The sequence below is a fragment of the Melanerpes formicivorus genome, unplaced genomic scaffold, assembly GCF_026170545.1.
Source record: "Melanerpes formicivorus ecotype bairdi unplaced genomic scaffold, bMelFor1.0.p_v2 SCAF_67, whole genome shotgun sequence".
Taxonomy (NCBI): domain Eukaryota; kingdom Metazoa; phylum Chordata; class Aves; order Piciformes; family Picidae; genus Melanerpes; species Melanerpes formicivorus.
The window spans coordinates 465,516-489,880 of record NW_027142419.1 but is presented as its reverse complement, the minus strand read 5'-3'; the positions used below and the strand labels follow the sequence as shown (position 1 = coordinate 489,880).

The 24,365-nt window shown below is 52.6% G+C and overlaps 1 protein-coding gene across 1 annotated transcript in view; it reads right to left on the bottom strand.

Annotated features, from left to right (window-relative positions):
• Positions 1–24,365, bottom strand: part of UBR4 (ubiquitin protein ligase E3 component n-recognin 4) — a 179,782-nt gene that overhangs the window by 83,304 nt on the left and 72,113 nt on the right. The window contains 16 exon segments of the mRNA XM_068162717.1: positions 1,505–1,654; positions 2,585–2,794; positions 7,125–7,241; positions 9,515–9,622; positions 10,625–10,721; positions 12,046–12,214; positions 13,490–13,627; positions 15,155–15,259; positions 16,492–16,669; positions 16,811–16,941; positions 18,089–18,200; positions 18,732–18,853; positions 19,045–19,182; positions 19,399–19,573; positions 20,654–20,788; positions 21,284–21,347. Of these exon segments, the coding sequence (XP_068018818.1) occupies positions 1,505–1,654; positions 2,585–2,794; positions 7,125–7,241; positions 9,515–9,622; positions 10,625–10,721; positions 12,046–12,214; positions 13,490–13,627; positions 15,155–15,259; positions 16,492–16,669; positions 16,811–16,941; positions 18,089–18,200; positions 18,732–18,853; positions 19,045–19,182; positions 19,399–19,573; positions 20,654–20,788; positions 21,284–21,347 (2,149 nt within the window).

Genomic DNA, 24,365 nt, shown 5'->3' with positions numbered 1-24,365 from the left:
TACTGTGATAGCTCCTGACAGCTGAACATGGCTCCAATGCCACAGCCAAGCCCCTCTGGAACACCTCCAGGGATGGGGACTCCACCACCTCCCTGGGCAGCACATCCCAATGGCCAACAACTCTTTCAGGGAAGAACTTTCTCCTCATCTCCAGCCTAAACTTCCCCTGACACAGCTTGAGGCTATGTCCTCTTGTTCTGCTGCTGGGTGTCTGCCTGGCAGAAGAGACCAACCCCCACCTGGCTCCAAGCTCCCTGCAGGGAGTTGGAGAGAGCAAGAAGGTCTCCCCTGAGCCTCCTCTTCTCCAGGCTAAGCAACCCCAGCTCCCTCAGCCTCTCCTCCCAGGGCTGTGCTCCAGACCCCTCCCCAGCTTTCTTGCCCTTCTCTGGACACCTTCCAGCAGCTCAACCTCTTTCCTAACCTGAGGAGCCCAGAACTGGACACAGGACTCCAGGTGTGGCCTAAGCAGTGCTGAGCACAGGGCACAAGGACTTCCCTGCTCCTGCTGGCCACACTCTTCCTGCTGCAGGCCAGGATGCCCTTGGCCTTCTTGGCCCCCTGGGCACAGTGCTGGCTCCTGTTTAGCTGCTCTCAACCACTACCCCCAGGTCCCTTTCTGCCTGGCTGCTCTCAGCCACTCTGACCCCAGCCAGTAGTTGCATTGGGCTGTTGTGGCCATCGTGCACCAACAAAAAAGGGTTTTCTTCCAAGAAGGATGCAAGAGAGGCATTCAGGAAGCTGTCAGCTTGAAGGTACTGTGAAGCCACACATGGAAGTAAGGAGCAAGCTAGGTCAAGCTGGAAGCTCTACAGTCAAAGGAACTGAAAAGAAATGCTCCAATATCTTACTGATTTCTGAAGGACTGAAGATAAGGAGCAACAGCCCAGCACCATGTTACCCTGAACCACCTCAGAGAGCCACAGAAAAGACCTTTATAAGCTCATCCAGTCCAACCACTGACCCAGCACTACAGAGTCTGCTGCTGAGCCATGGCCTTCAGCACCACATCTACATAACTTAGAATAGAATAGAATTAACCAGGTTGGAAAAGACCTCAGAGATCAGCAAGGCCAACCTGTCACCCAGCACCATCTGATCAACTAAACCATGGCTCCAAGTGCCACATCCAAGCCCCTCTTGAACACCTCCAGGGATGGGGACTCCACCACCTCCCTGGGCAGCACATTCCCATGGCCAATCTCTCTTGCTGGGAAGAGCTTCTTCCCCTCTGCAGGGATGGGGATGCCAACACACCCTTGGGCAGCCTGGGCCAGGCCTTGCCAACCCCTTCAGGGAGGAAACTGTTCCTCATGTCCACCTTGAGCCTCCCCTGGTATAACTGCAGGACATTTCCTCTTGTCCTATCACCTGTTCCTCAGGAGAAGAGACCAAGCCCCACCTGGCTCCAACCTCCTTTCAGGGGGTTGTAGAGAGCAATGAGGTCTCCCCTCAGCCTCCTCTTCTGCAGATGAAGCAACCTCCCCTGCTCCATGCTGTCACTCACCTCAGACAAGAAGTAGAACCAGGAGTGATCGAAGATGGGAGGCGGGATGCGGGAGTTTGTGTCTGCAATCTTCTTGATCTGGTAAGGCAGCCTCAGCACCATCTCTGTCAGGAGCTGAGTGTAGGCCTCAAACACATCTGCAGCATGACCCTGAGAGGAAGGGCAATCAGTCAGGCTCTGGCACTGAGCACTCCCAAGTGTGGTGGCATCACAAGCCCCAGGATGCCCTGACTGACATCCTGAAGCCCGAGCGTTGCTGCATCTTGGCAGCCCTAAATCCAGCTGAGAAATAAGAACAAGCCAACAAACCTGCAGGAGGACTTCAGCTACAGTCATAGATTGATAGAATGGTTTGGGTTGCAAGGGGCCTTCAAAATCATCCAGTCCCATCTGAAATGGGACACCCTCCACTAGCCCAGGGTGATCAAGGCTTCATCCCACCCAGCCTGAAACACCTCCAGGGAGGGGACACCCACAACCTGTGCCAGTGTCTCCCCACCCTCACTGGAAAGAATTTCTTCCTCATCCCCAGCCTAAATCTCCCCTCCTCAAGCTTCAACTTGATGTCAACCAGATGGCAACTATGAGGATGCAGTGAGTTAGTCAGGAGTAGTGAAGCATTTAAACATTGGAGCTCTCAGCTGAGGAGACACTCTTGCTTTGAAGAGGGCTTCTCCCACTGCACCTCTACACACCTCACAGCCACCCCTGCCCCAGCAGCAGCTGAACAAGCCCAGGATTTGGGGTGGAAATCTCCATCACCTCCTTGCCACAGCAAGCAGCAGAAATTCTCCCTGCCAAGCAAAAGCAGTCAGGAGCTGATGGAGTAGCTTCACTTCAACACCTCAGCCACAAACAGTGAGAGCAGCTCCACACAAGGGCCTGAGGAGTGCACTGAGGGGTTAGAGCTGCTCTGAGAGCACTCAGAGGGATCCTAGTTGTAAGCTAGGTGCCAAGGGAATGGATTTTAATGGCTCTGCTAGAGGCAGACCTGTTCTGCAAGGAGGTTTCCACTCCCTTCTGCACAGCAGCCTCTGAATGCAGGTGGTGCAAAGCTACCAAGCACAGGGCTGGACTCACCTTCACGTACTGGCGGAGGAAGAAAGGGCTCATGTCAGGTGGAGATGAAGTAGTGTGAGGTTTCAGCAGCTGGCTGGTGGCTACAGGCTCCTCATCATTCTGCTGGCTTTTCCAGTACTCCAGCAAGGACTTCAGCACATGCAGACAGTAGTCAACGGCACCAGAGCTCAGCAACGCAGCGGCGGTGGCACTGGAGATGAGGGAGGAAGACTGAAACAAAGAGGAGATGAATCACTAAAGCACCTGAGAGGCACCAGAAAGAGCAGGGGAAGCTGTGAGAGAGGTGATTCTCCTCCTTCCCCACCACTAAAGCACCTGAGAGGCAGCAGGAAGAGCAGGGGAAGCTGTGAGAGCGGTGACTCTCCTCCTTCCCCACCACCAAGCACCTGAGAGCCACCAGAAAGAGCAGGGGAAGCTGTGAGAGAGGTGATTCTCCTCCTTCTCCACCACTAAAGCACCTGAGAGGCAGCAGGAAGAGCAGGGGAAGCTGTGAGAGAGGTGATTCTCCTCCTTCCCCACCACTAAAGCACCTGAGAGGCACCAGAAAGAGCAGGGGAAGCTGTGAGAGAGGTGATTCTCCTCCTCCACTCTGCTCCGGTGAGACCCCAGTACTAAATCATCTGAGATCCACCCGGAAGAGCAGGGGAAGCTGTGAGAGGTGAATCTCCTCCTTCACTCTGCTCTGGTGACACCCCAGCACTGAAGCACCTGAGAGAAACCAGAACGGGCAAGGAAAGTGTGAGAGAGGTGACTCTCCTCCTTCCCCACCACTAAAGCACCTGAGAGGCAGCAGGAAGGGCAGGGGAAGCTGTGAGAGAGGTGATTCTCCTCCTTCACTCTGCTCTGGTGACACCCCAGCACTGAAGCACCTGAGAGCCACCAGGAAGGGCAAGGGAAGCTGTGAGAGAGGTGATTCTCCTCCTTCCCCACCACTAAAGCACCTGAGAGGCAGCAGGAAGAGCAGGGGAAGCTGTGAGAGAGGTGATTCTCCTCCTACCCCTCCACTAAAGCACCTGAGAGGCAGCAGGAAGAGCAGGAGAGGCTGTGAGAGAGGTGACTCTTCTCCTTCACTGGTGAGACCCCAACACTAAATCATCTGAGATCCACCCGGAAGAGCAGGGTAAGCTGTGAGAGAGGTGATTCTCCTCCTTCCCCACCACCAAATCACCTGAGAGCAGCAGGGAGAGCAGGGGAAGCTGTGAGAGAGGTGATTCTCCTCCTTCCCCACCACTAAAGCACCTGAGAGGCAGCAGGAAGAGCAGGGGAAGCTGTGAGAGAGGTGATTCTCCTCCTACCCCACCACCAAATCACCTGAGAGCAGCAGGAAGAGCAGGGGAAGCTGTGAGAGAGGTGATTCTCATCCTTCCCCACCACTAAAGCACCTGAGAGGCAGCAGGAAGAGCAGGGGAAGCTGTGAGAGTGGTGACTCTCCTCCTTCCCCACCACCAAAGCACCTGAGAGCCAGCAGCCCATGGACGCTGCGGCACTCAGCCAGCAGCTGCTGACAGGGTGGATGAGAGAGAGAGAGAGAGCAGAGTTTTTTCCTGCAACTTTTAAGTTTGGGGTTCCTTTGAGGTTGGGGTTTTTTGGGGTTTTTGTGTCTGCTGCAAAGCAACTCCAAACATTTGCAGAGACTTCTTTTGAACAAGTGCTTAGCAAAGGAAAACAAAATGAAATCTCCTCTTAAGTCTAATCTCCCCTCGCCACATGTGCCAGAGGCCACTCTGCTATGGATTAGACTACTAGGGGCTTTTTTTCCTCCCCCCCCACTTCCTTCCCTGCCTTCTTTTTTCTCCCCCCCTCCCCTCCCCTCCCTTCCTTCCTTCTTTCTGTTTTGTTTTGGTGGGGTTTGTTTTTTATAAGGCTCTGAGGTGACCTAATTGTGGCCTTGCAGGATCTGAAGGGGGCTACAGGAAGGCTGGGGAGGGACTGCTCAGGATCTCAGGGAGTGATAGGACTAGGGGGAATGGAATGAAGCTGGAGGTGGGGAGATTGAGGCTGGAGGGGAGGAGGAAGTTCTTCCCCAGGAGAGTGGTGAAGCCCTGGAATGGGTTGTGCAGGGAGGTGGTCGGGGCCCTGTCCCTGGAGGTGTTTAAGGCCAGGCTGGATGAGGCTCTGGCCAGGCTGCTCTAGTGTGAGGTGTCCCTGCCCATGGCAGCGGGGGTGGAAGTGGATGATCCTTGTGGTCCCTTCCAACCCTGCCTGATACTATGATACTATACTATGATAAGCCAGGCTTTCTATGTGTTTGCCTGGGCTCTGGCCAGCTGGGGAGTGAACCCTGGTAGAGGAAGAGTCCCTCTCTGCAAGCTGCAGCTCAGCAAGCTCTGCTGCTCCACCCAGGTATTGCTCCACCTGCACTCTGCAAGAGGCTGGGGGGGGGGGGGGGGGGGGGCTTTGATTTCTGTGGGAAGCTCAAGCCAATAACAAAGGGCTGGAGCAGGGGAGAAGAGAGGAGGAGAGGGGGGGGAGGGGGGGTAAAAAAAGCTACTGTAAATAAAACTATTAAAGCAGCCCTGCAAATCCAAACAAACCCCACAGCTCATAAGCTCATTAAAATTTGATGCAGTTCAGACTCAATTTTTTTAACCTCTATGCCTTTTTTTCCCCCCCCCCTTATTAATCTCCTTCCCACCACACACACAGAGGGCTCTTCTTTTTTATGCCTTATTACTGCACCTTTTAGGCAACAAATAGCTGAGGAATCCTCTTAGCCACTTTTAGGTTGACACAGCAGCGCATTGCTTTCCAATAATCACATTGCAAATCCTCCCCTAACCCCTTCAGCACCAGGGAGATGCAAAGGGGTGGGGGGGAGGAGTTGAAAAACAACCCCATCAACCCAAAGGAACAATCTGAGTGTTGTTTGGGTTGGGAAAGACCCTGAAGAGCAGCCAGTCCAACCGTCAGCCCGACGACAGCATGGCCCCCAAACCATGGCCCCAAGATTAGAGTGGAGTAGAGTAGGAGTAGAGTAGAATAGAGTAGGAGTAGAGTAGAATAGAATAGAGTAGAATAGAGTAGGAGTAGAAAAGAATAGAGTAGGAGTAGAATAGAATAGAGTAGGAGTAGAGTAGAATAGAATAGAGTAGAATAGAGTAGGAGTAGAGTAGAATAGAGTAGGAGTAGAGTAGAATAGAGTAGGAGTAGAGTAGAATAGAATAGGAGTAGAGTAGAATAGAGTAGGAGTAGAGTAGAATAGAATAGGAGTAGAATAGAATAGAGTAGGAGTAGAATAGAATAGAGTAGAGTAGAATAGGAGTAGAATAGAATAGAGTAGAGTAGAATAGAGTAGGAGTAGAGTAGAATAGAGTAGGAGTAGAGTAGAATAGAGTAGGAGTAGAGTAGAATAGAATAGAATAGAGTAGAATAGAATAGAATAGAGTAGAGTAGAATAGAATAGAATAGAGTAGAATAGAGTAGGAGTAGAGTAGAATAGAGTAGGAGTAGAGTAGAATAGAGTAGAATAGAGTAGGAGTAGAGTAGAATAGAGTAGGAGTAGAGTAGAATAGAGTAGAATAGAGTAGGAGTAGAGTAGAATAGAGTAGGAGTAGAGTAGAATAGAGTAGAATAGAGTAGGAGTAGAGTAGAATAGAATAGGAGTAGAACAGAATATAGTAGAGTAGAATAGGAGTACAATAGAGTAGGAGTAGAGTAGAATAGAGTAGAAGTAGAGTAGAATAGAATAGGAGTAGAATAGAGTAGAGTAGAGTAGAGTAGAATAGGAGTAGAATAGAATAGAGTAGAGTAGAATAGAGTAGGAGTAGAATAGGAGTGGAATAGGAATAGAATAGAATAGGAATAGGATAGAATAGAATAGAATAGACTAGACCAGACCAGGTTGGAAGAGACCTTCAAGATCATCAAGTCCAACCTATCTATCACCCAACACCACCTAATCAACTCAACCATGGCACCAAGCACCCTATCAAGTCTCCTCTTAAACACCTCCAGGGATGGGGACTCCACCACCTCCCTGGGCAGCACATTCCAATGGCCAATCACTCTCTCTGTGTACAATTTCTTCCTCACCTCCAGCCTAAACCTCCCCTGGCACAGCTTGAGACTGTGTCCTCTTGTTCTGGGGCTGGCTGCCTGCCTGGGAGAAGAGATCAACCTCTGCCTGTCCACAACCTCCCTTCAGGGAGATGGAGAGAGCAAGAAGGTCTCCCCTGAGCCTCTTCTTCTCCAGGCTAAGCAACCCCAGCTCCCTCAGCCTCTCCTCACAGGGCTGTGCTCCAGACCCCTCCCCACCTTTGTTGCCCTTCTCTGGACACCTTCCAGCAAGTCTCTCAATGTCCTTCTTAAACTGAGGAAACCCAGAACTGGACACAGTACTCAAGGTATGGCCTGACCAGTGCTGAGGACATGGGGAAGTTATCCTACAGACTCCTCCAGATATGTTTCCAGAGCACTTCCAACCTGTTTCTCATTTTGATCCCAGCTGGCAGCTTTCCAGACCACCTACAATGAACAAAAGCCTTCCCCAAGCCCCCCAACCTCTCCCCCTCACCATTATCCCCCAGTTTGCAGGATGTACCTCACAAATGGAAGACTTGGATCCTGATTTGGTTCTGGACATGAACACACTGAGCAGCCTCATGACCACCAAGTGCACTTCATTGACTGGAGAGCGTTCGTTTTTCTTCGACACATCCTGCAAGGAGACAGTTCCCACATCCCAGAGCTGAGCACAAGGGCCCTAAGCACCTCAGGTCCAGTGCTCTGATCCTCATGAAGCATTCCTAATTGCAGCTCAAGCAGTAATGTTATTAGAAGGAGCACAGATTCTTCAGTGTAAGGGTAGGAAGCGGCCTGGATGCCAGAGAAGAGCCTGACACAGATGCCAGGCTGTCTGTGTCAATAAGGCATCACTGAGCGTGGCTGGTTTAAGGGTTTATTAGAATAAACCTTTTAGAATAAACTTTATTAGAATAAACCAAACCAGGTTGGAAGAGACCTTCAAGATCATCGTGTCCAACCCATCAGCCAATCCAACCCACCCAAACAGCTAACCCATGGCACCAAGCACCCCGTCAAGTCTCCTTCTGAACACCTTCAATGACGGCGACTCCACCACCTCCCCGGGCAACCCGTTCCATAGCGCAATCACTCTTTCTGTATAGAACTTCTTCCTAACATCCAACCTGAACCTCCCCTGGCGCAGCTTGAGACTGTGTCCTCTTGTTCTGGTACTGGGTGCCTGGGAGAAGAGACCATCATCAGCCTGTCTACAACCTCCCTTCAGGTAGTTGTAGAGAGTGATAAGGTCACCCCTAAGTCTCCTCTTCTCCAGGCTAAGCAGCCCCAGCTCCCTCAGCCTCTCCTCATAGGGCTTGTGTTCCAAACCCCTCACCAACTTTGTTGCTCTTCTCTGGACTCGTTCCAGCAAGTCAACATCCTTCCTAAACTGAGGGGCCCAGAACTGGACACAGTACTCGAGGTGTGGCCTAACCAGTGCAGTGTACAGGGGCAGAATGACCTCCCTGCTCCTGCTGGCCACACTGTTCTTGATGCAGGCCAGGATGCCATTGGCCCTCTTGGCTGCCTGGGCACACTGCAGGCTCATGTTAAGCCTACCATCAACCAGCACCCCCAGATCCCTCTCTGCCTGGCTGCTCTCTAGCCACTCTGACCCCAGCCTGTAGCACTGCATGGGGTTGTTGTGGCCAATGTGCAGAACCCGGCATTTGGATGTGTTAAATCTCATGCCGTTGGATTCTGCCCATCTGTCCAGCCTGTCCAGGTCTCTCTGCAGAGCCTCTCTACCCTCCAGCAGATCAACTCTTGCCCCCAGCTTGGTGTCGTCAGCAAATTTACTGATGATGGACTCAATGCCCTCCTCCAGATCATCAATAAAGATGTTAAAGAGCACAGGGCCCAGCACTGATCCTTGGGGCACACCACTAGTGACTGGTTGCCAGCTGGCTGTGGCACCATTCACCACCACTCTCTGGGCTCGGCCCTCCAGCCAGTTCCTAACCCATCGCAGTGTGCTCCCGTCCAAGCCATGGGCTGACAGCTTGGCCAGCAGTTTGCTATGGGGGACGGTGTCAAAGGCCTTGCTGAGGTCCAGGTAGACTACATCAACAGGCCTCCCCACATCCACCAGGCGGGTGGTTTAATTCCAGCAGAACAAGTTGTGATGCTCACAAAGAAGCAATAAGGTTGCAAAAGACCCCAGAGATCAGCAAGTCCAAGATGGCACCCAACACCTCCTGACAACTAAACCACGGCCACATCCAAGCCCCTCTGGAACACCTCCAGGGATGGGGGCTCCACCACCTCCCTGGGCAGCACATCCCAATGGCCAGTCTCTCTTGCTGGGAAGAACTTCTTCCTCACCTCCAGCCTAAACTTCCCCTGGTGCAGCTTGAGACTGTGTCCTCTTGTTCTGGTGCTGGTTGCCTAGGAGAAGAGACCAACCCCCACCTGGCTACAACCTCCCTTCAGGGAGTTGCAGAGAGCAAGAAGGTCTCCCCTGAGCCTCCTCTTCTCCAGGCTAAGCAACCCCAGCTCCCTCAGCCTCTCCTCCCAGGGCTGTGCTCCAGACCCCTCCCCAGCTTTCTTGCCCTTCTCTGGACACCTTCCAGCAGCTCAACCTCTTTCCTAACCTGAGGAGCCCAGAACTGGACACAGGACTCCAGGTGTAGCCTAAGCAGTGCTGAGCACAGGGCAGAATGACCTCCCTGCTCCTGCTGGCCACACTCTTCCTGATGCAGGCCACTAGATCTCCAGGGATGGTGACTCCACATGTGGATGCCTGACCCAGGAAACAGCAACAGTTCTACTCATGTCATTTTCTACCTGCTGTGAAGTGAGCCAGGAGAAAAAAAACTGCCTGAAGGCATCCACACAGCAATGTGTGGCTGTGATGCTCATGCATGGCTAGAAGGAGCCAAGTGAGTGTGTGCACACTCTGCAGCTTACCTTTTTGTCCATGCACAGCTCTGCAATCAGCTGGGACAGAAGGTTATCTAAAGCTCCCTTATCTTTCTCATCATCTCCATCCAGGTCTGTTGTAAGCATCAGAATAACCTGGGAACAGAAGGCAGGGAATTAACAGAAGGCAGGTTCCCTGTTTTCCAAATAAACAGAGATTATCTTTCTCAAAACATCACAGATTTTATCTCCATTAATCTCTGCTCTTGCCCAAATTCTTCCTGTGCCATCAAGTCCTAATATGAACACACAGTACAAACCCAAAAGTAGGTCAATAGTATCCTGGGCTGCAGCCAGAGGAGTGTGGGCAGCAGGGCAAGAGAGGAGATTCTGCCCCTTGACTCTGCTCTGCTGAGACCTCACCTCCAACCCTGCCTCCAGCTCTGCTGTCCCCAGCAGAAGGAGGGCACAGAGATGTTGGAGGGAGTCCAGAGGAGGCCACAAAGATGATCCAAGGGCTGGAGCAGCTCTGCTATGAGGACAGGCTGAGGGAGCTGGAGAGGAGAAGGCTCCAGGGGGACCTTAGAGCTGCCTGCCAGTAGCTGAAGGGATCCTGCAGGAAGGCTGCAGAGGGACCTGAGGGTGTCTGGAGACAGGCCAAAGGGGAAGGGTTTGAAGCTGAGGCAGAGCAGGGTTAGAGTGGAGCTGAGGAAGAAGTTCTTCAGCATGAGGGTGGTGAGACAAAAGAACAGGCTGCCCAGGAAGGCTGTGGATGCCTGCCTAGAGGTGTTCAAGGCCAGGCTGGATGAGGCCTTGAGCAGCTGAGTCCGGTTGAGAGGTGTCCCTGCCCAAGGCAGGGAGGTTGGAGGAGCTGATTTTCCCTTCCAACCTAAGCCATTCTAGGATCCCCAAACACATCAGAGCTCAAGGATTTTAGCCCTGCAGCTCCTCAGCCAGCTGTAAAACCCACACTCAGGGTACAGGCCCAGCAGAAATGGAGGTGCAAGGAATGCTGTGCAACAGATCAAACACTTAGGGGTGGACCCACACACTGTGACTGGGCACAAAGAGAAAGGGAGAAGCATGTGGAAATAGAAACCAGGAGCAGCAGTGATCAGCTGTTTGAGTAAGGCTTAACTCCTGAGCCACTTCTCTCACCTGCATGTAAGGGATGGCTCTAACTCCTCCCACATTCCTCAGCTGGGGTAGGTTCTGCAGCAGCCTCTCCAGCAACATCAGTCGGACCATGTGCAGCCTGCAAGCCAGAAGCCAAGAGTTCAGCCACAGAGCACTTCAGACACTCCACAAGGAACCCCAGCCCCAGCAGGATCACTGTGATTTACCATGGATGGTGCAAGCATGAGGAAACCCTGAGGTCAGCAAACCTGCAGAGACTCCCAGTGAGAGGCAGAGCAGCTCTGACAACAGCTGTGGCTGTTCGCTCCAGAGCCACCCTGCCTTGCACACTGATGCTGCAAACCACCTCCCAACTTCCCTGTAAAAGTAACTGAGCAGAATGAAACCCAAATCTTTCCCCAAGAGCTCCTGCAGATGCCTCTCTCCTTACACTCAAGTTCCCAGCAGCAGACTGCAGTGATTCTTGTTTGCTAGACTCCTGCAGGGTTTATTCAGCACTTGGCACAAGGCAGCAGGTCTGGGGGACACACATTAGGTGTGTGGGAGATGGCAGATGGTGACTGCACAGAGGGAGGCATTTTGCATTGCCAGTTTGCTGTCTTCTGTGCTGCTGGCTTTTGATTGCTACCATCCAAGGGTCACAATCACTGCTCCATGAAGTACAGCACCCATAGGCTGCCTCCCCCCCACCCCCATCTCTGAACATGGAGTAGAATCATAGAATCAATAAGGTTGGAAAAGGCCTCAGAGATCAGCAAGTCCAACCTGGCACCCAGCACCTCCTGACAACTGAACCATGGCTCCAAGTGCCACATCCAAGCCCCTCTTGAACACCTCCAGGGATGGGGACTCCACCACCCCCCTGGGCAGCACATCCCAATGGCCAATCTCTCTTGCTGGGGAGAACTTTCTCCTCACCTCCAGCTTAAACCTCCCCTGGTGCAGCCTGAGACTGTGTCCTCTTGTTCTGGGGCTGGCTGCCTGCCTGGGAGAAGAGACCAACCCCCACCTGGCTACAACCTCCCTTCAGGGAGTTGGAGAGAGCAAGAAGGTCTCCCCTGAGCCTCCTCTTCTCCAGGCTAAGCAACCCCAGCTCCCTCAGCCTCTCCTCACAGGGCTGTGCTCCAGACCCCTCCCCAGCTCTGTTGCCCTTCTCTGGACACCTTCAAGTCTCTCAATGTCCTTCTTAAACTGAGGAGCCCAGAACTGGACACAGGACTCCAGGTGTGGCCTGACCAGTGCTGAGCACAGGGCACAAGGACTTCCCTGCTCCTGCTGGCCACACTCTTCCTCATGCAGGCCAGGATACCCTTGGCCTTCTAGGCCACCTGGGCACACTGCTGGCTCCTGTTCAGCTGCTGTCAACCACTACCCCCAGGTCCCTTTCTGCCTGGCTGCTCTCCAGCCACTCTACTCCTGTAGAGTAAAACAAAGCCCCTTGCCTGTTGCTGGTGTGGACATCTCCCTCTGCTTCTCCTTCCCCTTCTGAACCATCTCCCTCCTGCTGGCCTGTGGTGGTGCTGATGGCACCTGTGCTGGAGCTGACGCTGCCTGGTCCAGCAGGGTGGCCCTCAGCTGCTGTGTCCCCATAGGCACTGCTGCGGCCAGACACTGGAGGAGGAAACAGAGCAAGGGTAAGGCAATGTCAGCACAAATGAACAGAGAATGACTCAATTGTCTGGACTGGAAAAGACCTGCAAGATCATGGACTCCAACCATTCTCTAACCATGGCACTCAGCACCACATCTCTGTGGCTCTGAAACCCCTCCAGGAATATGGATCCAACCACTTCCCTGGGCAGCCTGCTCCAGTCTTTGTGAACCCTCCCCTGGAAGCAGTTTCTTCTCATGTCCAACCTAAAGCACCTCCAGTACAACTTGAGGCCATTTCTCCTTGTCCTATTCCTTGTTCCTTGGGAGAAGAGACCAACCCCACCTGGCTCCAACCTCCTCTCAGGGAGTTGGAGAGAGCCAGAAGGTCTCCCCTCAGCTTGCTTTTCTGCAGACTGAACAACCAGAGGTCCTTCAGCTGCTCCTCCCCAGCCCTGTTCTCCAGACCCTTCCCCAGCTTTCTTGCCCTTATCTGGGCCTGCTCCAGCCCTCAATGTCCCTCTTGCAGTGAGGGGCCCAAAATTGAACCCAGCACTCAAGGTGTGGCCTCACCAGTGCCCAGTACAGGGAACAATCCCTGCCCTGCTCCTGTTGGCCACACTCCTGCTCATCCAGGCCAGGATGCTGGTGGCCTTCATGACCACCTATGCCCACACTTGCCCAAATTCACAGGCTCACAGGATGTTAGGGGTTGGAAGGGACCTCAGGAGATCTTCCAGTCCAACCCCCCCTGCCAGAGCAGGAGCAGAGAATCCAGCACAGGCCACACAAGAACACATCCAGATGGGGCTGGAAAGGCTCCAGAGAAGGAGACTCCACAACCTCTCTGGGCAGCCTGCTCCAGGGCTCTGGGAGCCTCCCAGTGAAGAAGTTCCTCCTCATATATTCAGTATTCCTAAGGTTGGAAGGGACCTCAAAGATCATTGAGTCCAACCTGTCCCCACGACTAGAGTAGGGAGGACACTACTGCCCACTGCAGGCTTTGAACTCAAGAACCTCACGACTAGAGTAGGGAGGACACACTGCCCACTGCAGGCTTTGAACTCTTGACCTTCCCATTAAGGGGCTGATGCACTACCAACTGAGCCACCTGAAGTGGAACCTCCTGTGCTGGAGTTTACAGCCACTGCTCCGTGTCCCACCCCAGGGCGCAGCGAGCAGAGCCTGTCCCCTCCGCAGCCAGCCCCGGGGGAGGCAGGGCAGGGCGGGTTTGGCGCTGGGGCTCCTCCTTTGGCGCCCAGAGCAGGAGGCAGAGGCGCAGGCAGAGCTACTCACCGCTGTGCTCCCCGGCTACCGAGTCCACCGCGCTGCCGCCGCTCTCGGAGCCCACGCTGCCCCCGTGCTCGGCGGGCGAGGTGCGGAGGGTGGAGCCGTCGGTGGCGGCGGTGCTGCCCTCGTCGTCAGAGGCTGGAGCTAAGAGAATGAAGAGAGCTGTTACAAGTAAAAACGCTGCCTGGCTGGAAGCTCAAGAGGCACAGTGCAGTGTGTGGCATGCTATGGAGCTGCACAGGCTCAGAAGGGATCCTTCAAAGGCCATCCTGTCCCGTTTGCCGTAGAAATGGCTCCTCTCGAGGGGCTTTGGGGATGCAAAGTCTTAGGCTGATTTAATGTCACAGAATCACCAAGGTTGGAAGAGACCTCAAAGATCATCGAGTTCAAGCTGTCACCACAGACCTCATGACTAGACCATGGCACCAAGTGCCACATCCAATCCCCTCTTGAACACCTCCAGGGATGGGGACTCCACCACCTCCCTGGGCAGCACATTCCCCCTGGCCAATTACTCTCTCGGTGAAGAACTTTCTCCTCATCTCCAGGCTACACCTCCCCTGGCACAGCTTGAGACTGTGTCCTCTTGTTCTGGTGCTGGGTGCCTGCCTGGGAGAAGAGACCAACCCCTTCGTGGCTCCAACCTCCCTTCAGGGAGTTGTAGAGAGCAATGAGGTCTCCCCTGAGCCTCCTCTTCTCCAGGCTAAGCAACCCCAGCTCCCTCAGCCTCTCCTCATAGGACTTCTGCTCAAGGCCTCTCCCCAGCCTTGTTGCCCTTCTCTGGACACCTTCAAGTGTTTTGATGTCCTTCTTAAACTGAGGAGCCCAGAACTGGACACAGTGCTCAAGGTGTGGCCTAACCAATGCAGAGTCCAGGGGCATGTCTTGGTTTATCTCCTTACTAATTTGAGGATGATGATGATGATAATAATAATAGTGGTACTAGTAGTAGTACTATTAGTGGTAGCAGTACTGGGGGTTGGAACTGGCTGATCTTTAAGGTCCCTTCCCACCCAAACCATTCTATGCTACCAACCCCCCCCCCCCCCAGGCCCCAATTCTTTGTGGCTTGTGGCAACTTTCAACTCCACATCAAAAGGGCACAGGCTGCCCAGGGAGGCTGTGCATGCCCCACCCCTGGGGGTGTTCAAGGCCAGGCTGGATGAGGCCTTGAGCAAGCTGGGCTGGTGGGAGGTGTCCCTGCCCATGGCAGGGGGGTTGGAACTAGATGGTCTTTAAGGACCCTTCCAATCCAAACCATTCTGTGAATCCATAAAACTTTGAAACATCCATCAACACCTTGAGGCCTGCTAAAAGCAGCCAAGAGGAGATAGCCTGAGAAGGAAACCCTCTCATCAAACAGTCATGCAAGTTACTACAGAGCAATGTCAGGCTGGGTATAAATGCAAAGGAAATGCTGAACATGGTTTACTTTATCAGCAGATTAACTTTTATCTCCTCTTTATCTTATCGTTTTCAGGAGAGGAAAGAGCTTCCTCAGAGGCCTACAGGGCAAGCCTATCAAAGCAGGAAAAGCCCACAAATACACTCTCAAAGACACAAAGAGCCAACAGCAATAAGTGGGTCTTCAAACCCAACTTCACAAACAAATGCTCAGCCATTATTCAGGTCAGGATCAGAACAGTCTGAGGGCTTGCAGGGAACAGTTACCTGATGCTGTTGTATCCGAGAGCGTGCCGGCATCAAGGGAAGAGGAGCTGGGTGCTTGGCCAGACAGCCCTAAGCTCTGGAGCCCAAGTGCACTGCTGCTGCTCCCTGCAAGAAGAAAACAAGCAGTGAGTATCCTCCTGGGAGGGAATGACTTCAGCTCTGGCCTTTTCTGTACATGTCACAGCTCTTTGCTTTGCTGGGGGAGACATCAAGAGCTTCTGCTTTGTTTCTTTCTCAGTGTCCTCCTATTCATATATGCTCTTCTACAAGCCAAAATCCCCCCTGAGTCTGGAAGAGCTTCCCAGCTGCTTTCACTTCATTAAAACAGTTTGCAGCAGTCTTCAACTCACAGAATGGTTAAGGGACCTTAAAGATCATCCAGTTCCAACCCCCCTACCATGGGCAGGGACACCTCCCACCAGCCCAGCTTGCTCAAGGCCTCATCCAGCCTGGCCTTGAATGCCTCCAGGGAGGGGGCAGCCACAACCTCCCTGGGCAACCTATGCCAGTGTCTCCCCACTCCCAACTCTTAAGAATTTCTTCCTCATCTCCAGTCTCAATCTCTCCTCTTCCACTTCAAAGCCATTGTCTCTGATCCTGACACTCCCACCCCTTGCCAAAAGTCTTCCCCAGCTCTCCTGTAGTCCCCTCAGGTCCTGGAAGGTTGCTCTAAGGTCTCTCTGAAGTCTTGTCCAGGCTGAACAACCCCGACTCTCCCAGCCTGTCCCCACAGCAGGTGCTCCAGCCTCTGATAATTTTGGTGGCCTCTCTGGACCCACATCTTGTGCTGGGGGCAGGAATGACCTGAGAATCAAAACTGAACCAGGCGACCACAATACAATCCTTACAGACCTGGTGCCACAGCCTCCCACCAGCCCAGGCTGCTCAAGGTCTCATCCAACCTGGCCTTGAACACCTCCAGGGAGAGGACATTCATCACCTCCCACCAGCCCAGGCTGCTCAAGGCCTCATCCAACCTGGCCTTGAACACCTCCAGGGAGAGGACATTCATCACCTCCCACCAGCCCAGGCTGCTCAAGGCCTCATCCAACCTGGCCTTGAACACCTCCAGGGAGAGGACATTCATCACCTCCCACCAGCCCAGGCTGCTCCAAGGTCTCATCCAACCTGGCCTTGAACACCTCTAGGGAGGGGGCAGCCACAACCTCCCTGGACAGCCTGTTTCAGTGTCTCCTCACTCTAAAGAATTTCACCCTAATCTCCAGTCTCCATCTGCCCTCCTCAAGCTTCAGCCCATCCCCTCTCACCCTCTCTCTTTATCATCCTGTTTTATTTACCCTTTTGATTGCAGGCTGTCAGCAATGCCCACATCTTACCTTGCTGATCCTGTTGCAGGCTCAAGGCAATAGCCAGTTCCACCATTGTTTCATCATCTGCATCTGGTGGGATATCCAGAATAGGAGGGAATCCCTCTGCTCCAGCCAGAAGAGCCTCCAGAGGAGAAGGGTTCCCATTGTTCACATTTTCAGAAGTCTCCAGGACCATGGATTCAGACTGCGGTGAGGAAACACAGCGAAAGCTTTCACCAAAGCAGCCTCCAGCTGCTGGGGCACTACCAACTGACTCACCACAGCCACATCAACCCCAAGTACCCACAGACTTGGAAGGCTCCAAAGGGAAGCCCTCTGGACTTACCACCATCTCAAAGTCCCCATGATCAACTTCGCTCTGCTCCTGGCTCTCCTGCCGGATGTGCTCCCCGTTCGCTATCCCAGAGCTCTGCAGCTTGTCTTCTGCGTCATCATCATCATCATCATCCTTATCTCCTGAGTTAGAAAGGATCCAGTCACAAACCCACTCTTTTCCTCAGCACAACCAAGGTAATTCATGCTGGAAAGCCCCTAAGCTAGCCTCAGTTTTACCCACCCCCCTCCAGCCACTAAAAGACTCCATGAGAACTACCACTCACTTCAGGGCTCCCTTGGGTGGAGAGCTGATACCCTAATGGTGGTTGCACACACCTTGATCACAGAATCAGAACCAATAAGGCTGGAAAAGACCTCAATGAATGATTTCTAAGGATTTGGAAATAGCCAGAGAAATCCTGAGGCAGCCTGGATTACTGTAGAAAATAATCAGATTTCCCTGTCACTGGAAGGAGAATCTCTCCAAGAGATCTCTTTCCAGCCCAGAATACCAAAGCAAAGCTGAATGCTCACCTAAAATAAAAGAGGGGTTTAGGGAGACAAGGGCCAAAGGAGTAAGAGAGACTGGGGTTAGTCATTTTTTCAGTCCCCATTTATCAGCTACCTTACTTTCTTGTCTTTTCTGACAAATAAAGGAGGTGGTGCTCATTGAAAAGCAAAGCTGAAGGGATCTTAGAATCATAGAATCAATAAGGTTGCAAAAGACCTCAGAGCTCAGCAAGTCCAACCTGGCACCCAACACCTCCTGACTATAACTAAACCATGGCTCCAAGTGCCACATCCAATCCCCTCTTGAACACCTCCAGGGATGGGGACTCCACCACTTCCCTGGGCAGCACATCCCAATGGTCAATCTCTCTTTCAGGGAAGAACTTTCTCCTCACCTCCAGCCTAAACTTCCCCTGGCACAGCTTGAGACTGTGTCCTCTTGTTCTGCTGCTGGGTTCCTGCCTGGGAGAAGAGCCCAACCCCCACCTGGCTACAACCTCCCTGCAGGGAGTTGGAGAGAGCAAGAAGGTCTCCCCTGAGCCTCCTCTTCTCCAGGCTAAGCAACCCCAGCTCCCTCAGCCTCTCCTCCCAGGGCTGTGCTCCAGACCCCTCCCCAGCCTCCTTGCCCTTCTCTGGACACCTTCCAGCAGCTCAACCTCTTTCCTAAACTGAGGGGCCCAGAACTGGGCACAGGACTCAAGGTGTGGCCTAAGCAGTGCTGAGCACAGGGCACAAGGACCTCCCTGCTCCTGCTGGCCACACTCTTCCTGATGCATACCCATAGGAGTGTTGCTGCGTGGGGAGGATGGCAAGGTGACGTGTCTCCGCTTGTTCCTTGGTCTCAGCACTCTGATCAAAGCTTGCTTGCAAGAAAAGCTCACTGCAGGATCCTAAAGAGTTAACAGTTAATCATTAAACTCCTTAAGCTTTGCCAGTGTTTGGAAAGACAGCTAAAAATCCCCTTCCAGCTCTCTGCTGGTTGTGGTTCAAGTAAGACACACGGCACTGCCTGGCTCCTGAGCTCCCTCTCACCCCCAGCAGCCACAAAGCAAGACCCAGCACTGCACATACAGAACATGACAAACATTTCCCCTTCACTCACCTCTGGCTGAGTGGTTTTGGCTGCCTGCCTCTATTTTCTACCTGTATTTAATCATTTTCTTATTATAAAAGCATGGAAATGACTCTTTAAGATCATGGAGTCCAACCATTATCCCAGCACTGCCAGGTCACCACTAAACCATGGCCCTCAGCACCACATCTGTGGGGCTCTTCAGTCCCTCCAGGGATAAGGACTTCACCACTGCCATGGACAGCCTGATTTAGGCTGTGACAACCCTGCCAGTGATGATATTGCTCTTCATGTCCAACATAAACCTGCCCTGTTAGAGGCTGAAGCAGAGCAGAGTGAGACTACGTACCGGGCACAGCAACATCTGCATGTAGATCTTGGATGCTGTATGGATACAGTCCAGCTCACATGTGCAGTACCCATGGATAATATCCACTAAAGCATTGACTGTGGCTTCAACATGAGTGAGACCTAAAGAGGGACAAAAGCAAGACTGCAACCAACCATTTCAGCACAGGGTGAGACACTGTAGGAAGCCCTCTTCAGTAAGCAGGCTTCAAGGCACAGTGTGAGCACCACAAATGCATTGAAGTTTCTCCTCCCTCTCTTTTCCAAACTTAAAACAGGACCCTTCAAAACAGAGAAGGGAAGAGCTGGCACACCTGGCAGGCAGGCAGGGGCAAGGAAGGCATTCTTGGGCTTTGATGCATGCAGCTTCCAGAAGTGGTTAACCAGCTGGGTAATGAAGGTGCAGCCATCTCCTTCAGTGTGCTTCTGGGCATCCTGCCCTTCTTCACCCTCTGCAGAGATTAAACCACAGCTGTCAGATACATGCAGGGAGAGATGGAACAAGAAGGGTAACACAAGGCTTTATTAGGCATGGCTTTTGTCAGAGGCTCCCATGTGCACACCCACAAGTGTGTCAGACACAGCTCCTGACACCCAGCACCAGATATCCCCAAGACATCTTGGATTATCCCAGCAGAAAGCTGAAGGACATGACAGGACTCCTCTACCTGCTTCCAGCTGTGGCAGCTTTGATTCTGTGTAGTGGACCAGATTGTTGGGTCTCATAATAGCAATGGATCTAGCAGTGATCACCAGCCTCTGAAACACTTCAGGATCAAGGTCCTTTCCTTCTTTGGTTGAGGAACTCAAGTACTGAATGGCTTTACTTAGCAATGCTTGATCCTGTGAAGGAGAAGAGGACATAGGCAACGAAAAACAACAGGCAGCAGCACAACAGAGCACCTGGAGCACATCTGCAGGACAGATCCTGGGGAAAAGTGGCATTTGCTGCTTTAAACCTTGGCCAAAGCCATCTCAGAAGGACCACTAATGTTAAAAAGTCAACCTGCAGCAGAAGAAATCTGGCTCAGGAATTGATTTTGGTGCACTTGTAAATGCAGTGCATCAACACAACCACTCAAAGGGTTAGCAAAGGCTACCTGCAGGCATCTGTGCACCTACTGCAATCTTTCAGCACCAGGCTAACCACTGCTGGATTCTCCTAGCACCCTAAGCCTGTGGAAATGGGAACCAGAGCTACAGTTTGCAGGCAAACTCCATGTGTTTCCAGATCTTGATTTCTTGAGGTTAACTGCCATGATGTCCTCCCACCACACCTTCCAAAAGCATTATGAGTAGCTAAGTTCTGGTGAAGACAAAAGCCAGCAATGCAGGCAGCAGGAGCTGAAGGACAGCCAGTCAGCTGAGGGTGATGGAAGAGTGGAACAGGCTGCCCAGCAGGATTGTGGAGTCTCCCTCTCTGGAGATATTCAAAACCCATCTGGATGTGCTCCTGTGTGATCTGCTCTAGGTGATCCTGCTCTGGCAGGGGGGTTGGACTGGATGGGCTTTTGAGGTCCCTTCCAGCCCCTAACATTCAGTGATTCTGACAGTCAGCCATCAGGTTTATGCTGTGTGGAGGAAGGGCTTTCCAGGGGCACATTGTCCCTCAAACATGAACTGGCAAGTTGCAAGAGACACTGAAATCATCATAGAATCCCAGAATGGTTTGGGTTGGAAAGGACCTTAAAGATCATCCACTTCCAACCCCCCCTGCCATGGGCAGGGACACCTCCCACCAGCCCAGCTTGCTCAAGGCCTCATCCGACCTGGCCTTGAACACCTCCAGGCAGGGGGCATCCACCACCTCCCTGGGTAAGCTGTTCCAGTGTCTCCCCACCCTCCCTGTCAAGGATTTCTTCCTAATCTCCAGTGCAGATCTGCCCTCTGCCAGCCTGCAGCTGGAGGCCTTGCAGGGGTTACCTTGTGGTTATGGTAGGCAGAGCGGCTGGTGTGCAAGCTGGCCAGGAGGCTCTTGGTCTGCTGCTGGACACTGGAAGGAGCTGGCATGGACAGCAGCATAGTGGCCAGTTCCTGAGCTGCCACCTTATTCTTCTCCTGCTCCCAAGAAGAGACAAAGGATCCTTTCTTCAGTATTAAGGTGATGGCATGAGCTTGGTTTCTCGGTGTACCTACAGCTCCCTCCCCTCCTCACGCTGTTCCTGCCTCCCCCCAGCACCGCTCTGACAGCCTCCTCCGTGCCCTGTGTGACATGCAGAGGAACACTTCCCATCTCTACAGCAGAAAAAGCCCTTTCTGAGATTTCTGGGTTTTCCTTCCACCCTGCTGGCTTCTTTGCAAAGGAGGTCAGGCTGCAGCCCCACAAATCCCAGCAGCACTAAATGCAAATGCCAGTTGTCATTCCAAACTACTTTCAGACGCTTTTCGCTAAGTCAACTTTCAGATCAGAGCTCAGAGCGAAAGGGATGCAGCTCTCAGTCGGTATCAGGCCCCCAGGGCTGCAGGAGGTGCTTGCTGATTCTCACCCCTCCTCCTCCTCCTCCTCCTCCCCCAGCTCTGAAAGCTCAAGAATGTATTCACAAAGTTACTTGCCTTCTCGTTGACTGGTCCTACAGCAAAGCAGCTTTCCAGCGCTTCTAAAGAACTCACCACTAGCCTGGAGGGAGAAAGGAAAGCAGGCTTGAGTACAGCAACCCTTCTCCTCTCCCTGAGCACTTTGCTTTATGCAGGCTACAGTCATGAGTCGCTCAAGAGACAGCTAACGAATGCCAAGGACAGAATCAAAGCATGATAAAACCTGCCACAGGCACCATGCATATCATTTCATTGTGTTACAGACTGGAGTTAAACCTGGCTCACGCTCACAGACAAACTTAGGACCGCTTTAATAATCCACAGCTGAAAGACAGGGGCTTTTCTCTCCCAAAGAGGATAAAACATCTCCTCACGCAGCCTGCAGCAGGGATAACTTGGATTGTCTTGACAGTACCAATTCACCATGGCCCACAGACGTACAGATGACTGCAGATCAAGGCTGGGGGATGACACATGGGGAAAAGAAGCGGAACCGACTATCTCCAAGGGAGCGAGGCTCCGCTCCCTTGCTGCTGCCACACGCACACACAGGTTGCTGCTTTCCCAGCTGGGGAGTTTCAACTCCCAAAATATCATAGGATCAGTCAGGGTGGGAAGGGGCCACAAGGATCAGCCAGTTCCAACCCCCCTGCCATGGGCAGGGACACCCCACACTAGATCAGGCTGCCCAGAGCCTCGTCCAGCCTGGGCTTAAACACCTCCAGGGACAGGGCCTCAACCACCTCCCTGGACAACCCATTCCAGGGCTTCACCATTCTCACAGTGAAGAACTTCCTCCTCACCTTCAGCCTGAATCTCCCCACCTCCAGCTTCATTCCATTCCCCCTAGTCCTATCACTGCCTGAGATCCTGAGCAGTCCCTCCCCAGCCCTCCTGTAGCCCCCTTCAGATACTGGAAGGCCACAATGAGGTCACCTCGGATCCTTCTCTTCTCCAGACTGAAAATATGCCAGAGGGAGAAAAAAATTGACTTGGGGGGGTGACCCAAGTGAGAGATGCTGAAGGTGCAAGCAGGGGGTAAAGGTAAGAGAAGTAAAATGCTCGCCCCGAGGGGAAAAAAGTCCTTGACAGCTTGTGGCAAAGTGCTGAGATTCCCCCTGCAGCACCAGTTGGTGTCTTGGGAGGTCCTGGAATGTGTTGAGGGAAGAGCAGCAAGGCTGGTTGAGGGGTCTGGAGGGCATTGAGGCTGGTGAGAGGGTCCAGAGGGCCTCTGGAGCAGCTATGGGAACTGGGGGTGTTTAGTCTGGAGAAGAGGAGGCTGAGGGGAGACCTCACTGCTTCCAACAACTCCCTGAAAGGAGGCTGGAGCGAGGTAGGGGTTGATCTTTTCTCCCAAGTAACCACTGATAGGAAATGGCCTGAAATTGTACCAGGGGAGATTTAGGTTGGAGAGCAGGAACAATTTCTTCCCTGTGAGAGTGGGACAGGCTGCCCAAGGAGGTGGTGGAGTCACCATCCCTGGAGGTGTTCGAGAAACAAGATGTGGTGCTTCAGGAGATGGTTCAGTGGTCATGATAGTTGGGTTATGGTTGGATTCCAGGATCTTAGAGGTCTTTTCCAACCATGATTCCATGAAATGCCACCTGCCACACCAGAGGAGCAGTGCAAGAAGAACAGAGGGAAAAGGAGGGAAGAGAGAGCATTAAAGGGGAGAAGTAACAGCGCAGGTTTGGGTATGAGGCAGGAGAAACAACACTTGCCTGGTCTTGGTGGCAGTGGTGGTAAATAACATGGCACTCCCCCACTACCCACAGCCACCCCCTTTAAAGCTGGTAGGGGAATAAAAGAGGGGTAAAGAGAGGCAAGGAGGGAGCAAAGCCAAACAAGGAGCCTGTCAAACAAGCAACAGTTACGCCGCGTGTGCAGCGGGAACCCACAAACCACCTCAGCCTTTACACTCCTCTGAACCACCTGCCATGCAATGACCAGAGTGTCAGGAAGCAAAATGGCACAGGGGTAAAAAAACCAAGAGAATAAAGGGAAGAAAGCAAGTCACCACCAGCCACAATCATGTGTTCTGGCTCTCTGATACACACACACACACACACTCACTCGTGCAGAGTAAAGGAGGCCATACTAACCGGTCCAGGGTGGTTAGGGCCTCAGTTTCAGAACTTTTGGGGGAAGCAAAGGAAAAGGAGAAAAAAAAAAAGAAGGAAACAAAACAAAAAGAAATAAAAATAAATAATAATAATAATAATAAAATAATGTGTCAAGCTCACAGGAAAAAAAAAAAACCACAACGCCACCACCAAACCTCTCCCTAGAGCACATCCTACGCAGCAGGAAATCAGGAGGGTGGCAGAGCGCTACGGACAGGGAAGCTAAGCGTGGGTCTTGCCGCCTGGGCAGCAGACACTTGCCTCAAAGCAGGACACAGGAAGGAGAAGCAGGCCACCCAGCACAGAGAAGCCAAGCAACACTGCTCAAAAGCACCACTGAAGGTCAAATCTGAAGTGCAGACAGCAAACTGCCGACAAGAGAAGGGCTTCGTGCCTGCTGCTAGCTGCTCCCACCCCAGCGCCCTCTCTAAGGGGAGCGTGCTGCATTCTGTGCCACTTGCAATGGAATCAATCGGTTTCTTCCTTCTGAGTTTTCTGATCTACTGTAATCCTCCTGCTTTGGAAAAGCAGGGAGGATGTCTGTGCAGAGAGGGACATCTTGTGGAGAGGCCACAGCAGAGGAGGGGAGAAAAGATAACATCCCACAAACTGTTACGACCAAATAGCAAAGGTTGGCCAGACAGGTCCTTCAGCTGGGCATCCCCGGCACTTCAGGCCCTGAACCCTGACCTGAGCCTTTCACTAAGACAAACTCAATCATGATTTACCCACAGCCAAGCAGCCCATCCTTTAAAATGCTCATTTTCAGCAGTGCTTGATCCTCTGGGATCTATTTCTGTGCTGTCCTTGCTAGCTTGAGAGGCTTCCCACACTCCTCATGGTGCAGGCTGTGTGTGCTCAGAGAAAGAACACACAGGGTGGATGTAACACCAAAAGAGTTCTCTCTCTCTCTCTCCTGCTAAATCCATGCCCAGCTCACCCTTGTGGTTTGATTCTCACTAGGGACATGGGGGCCA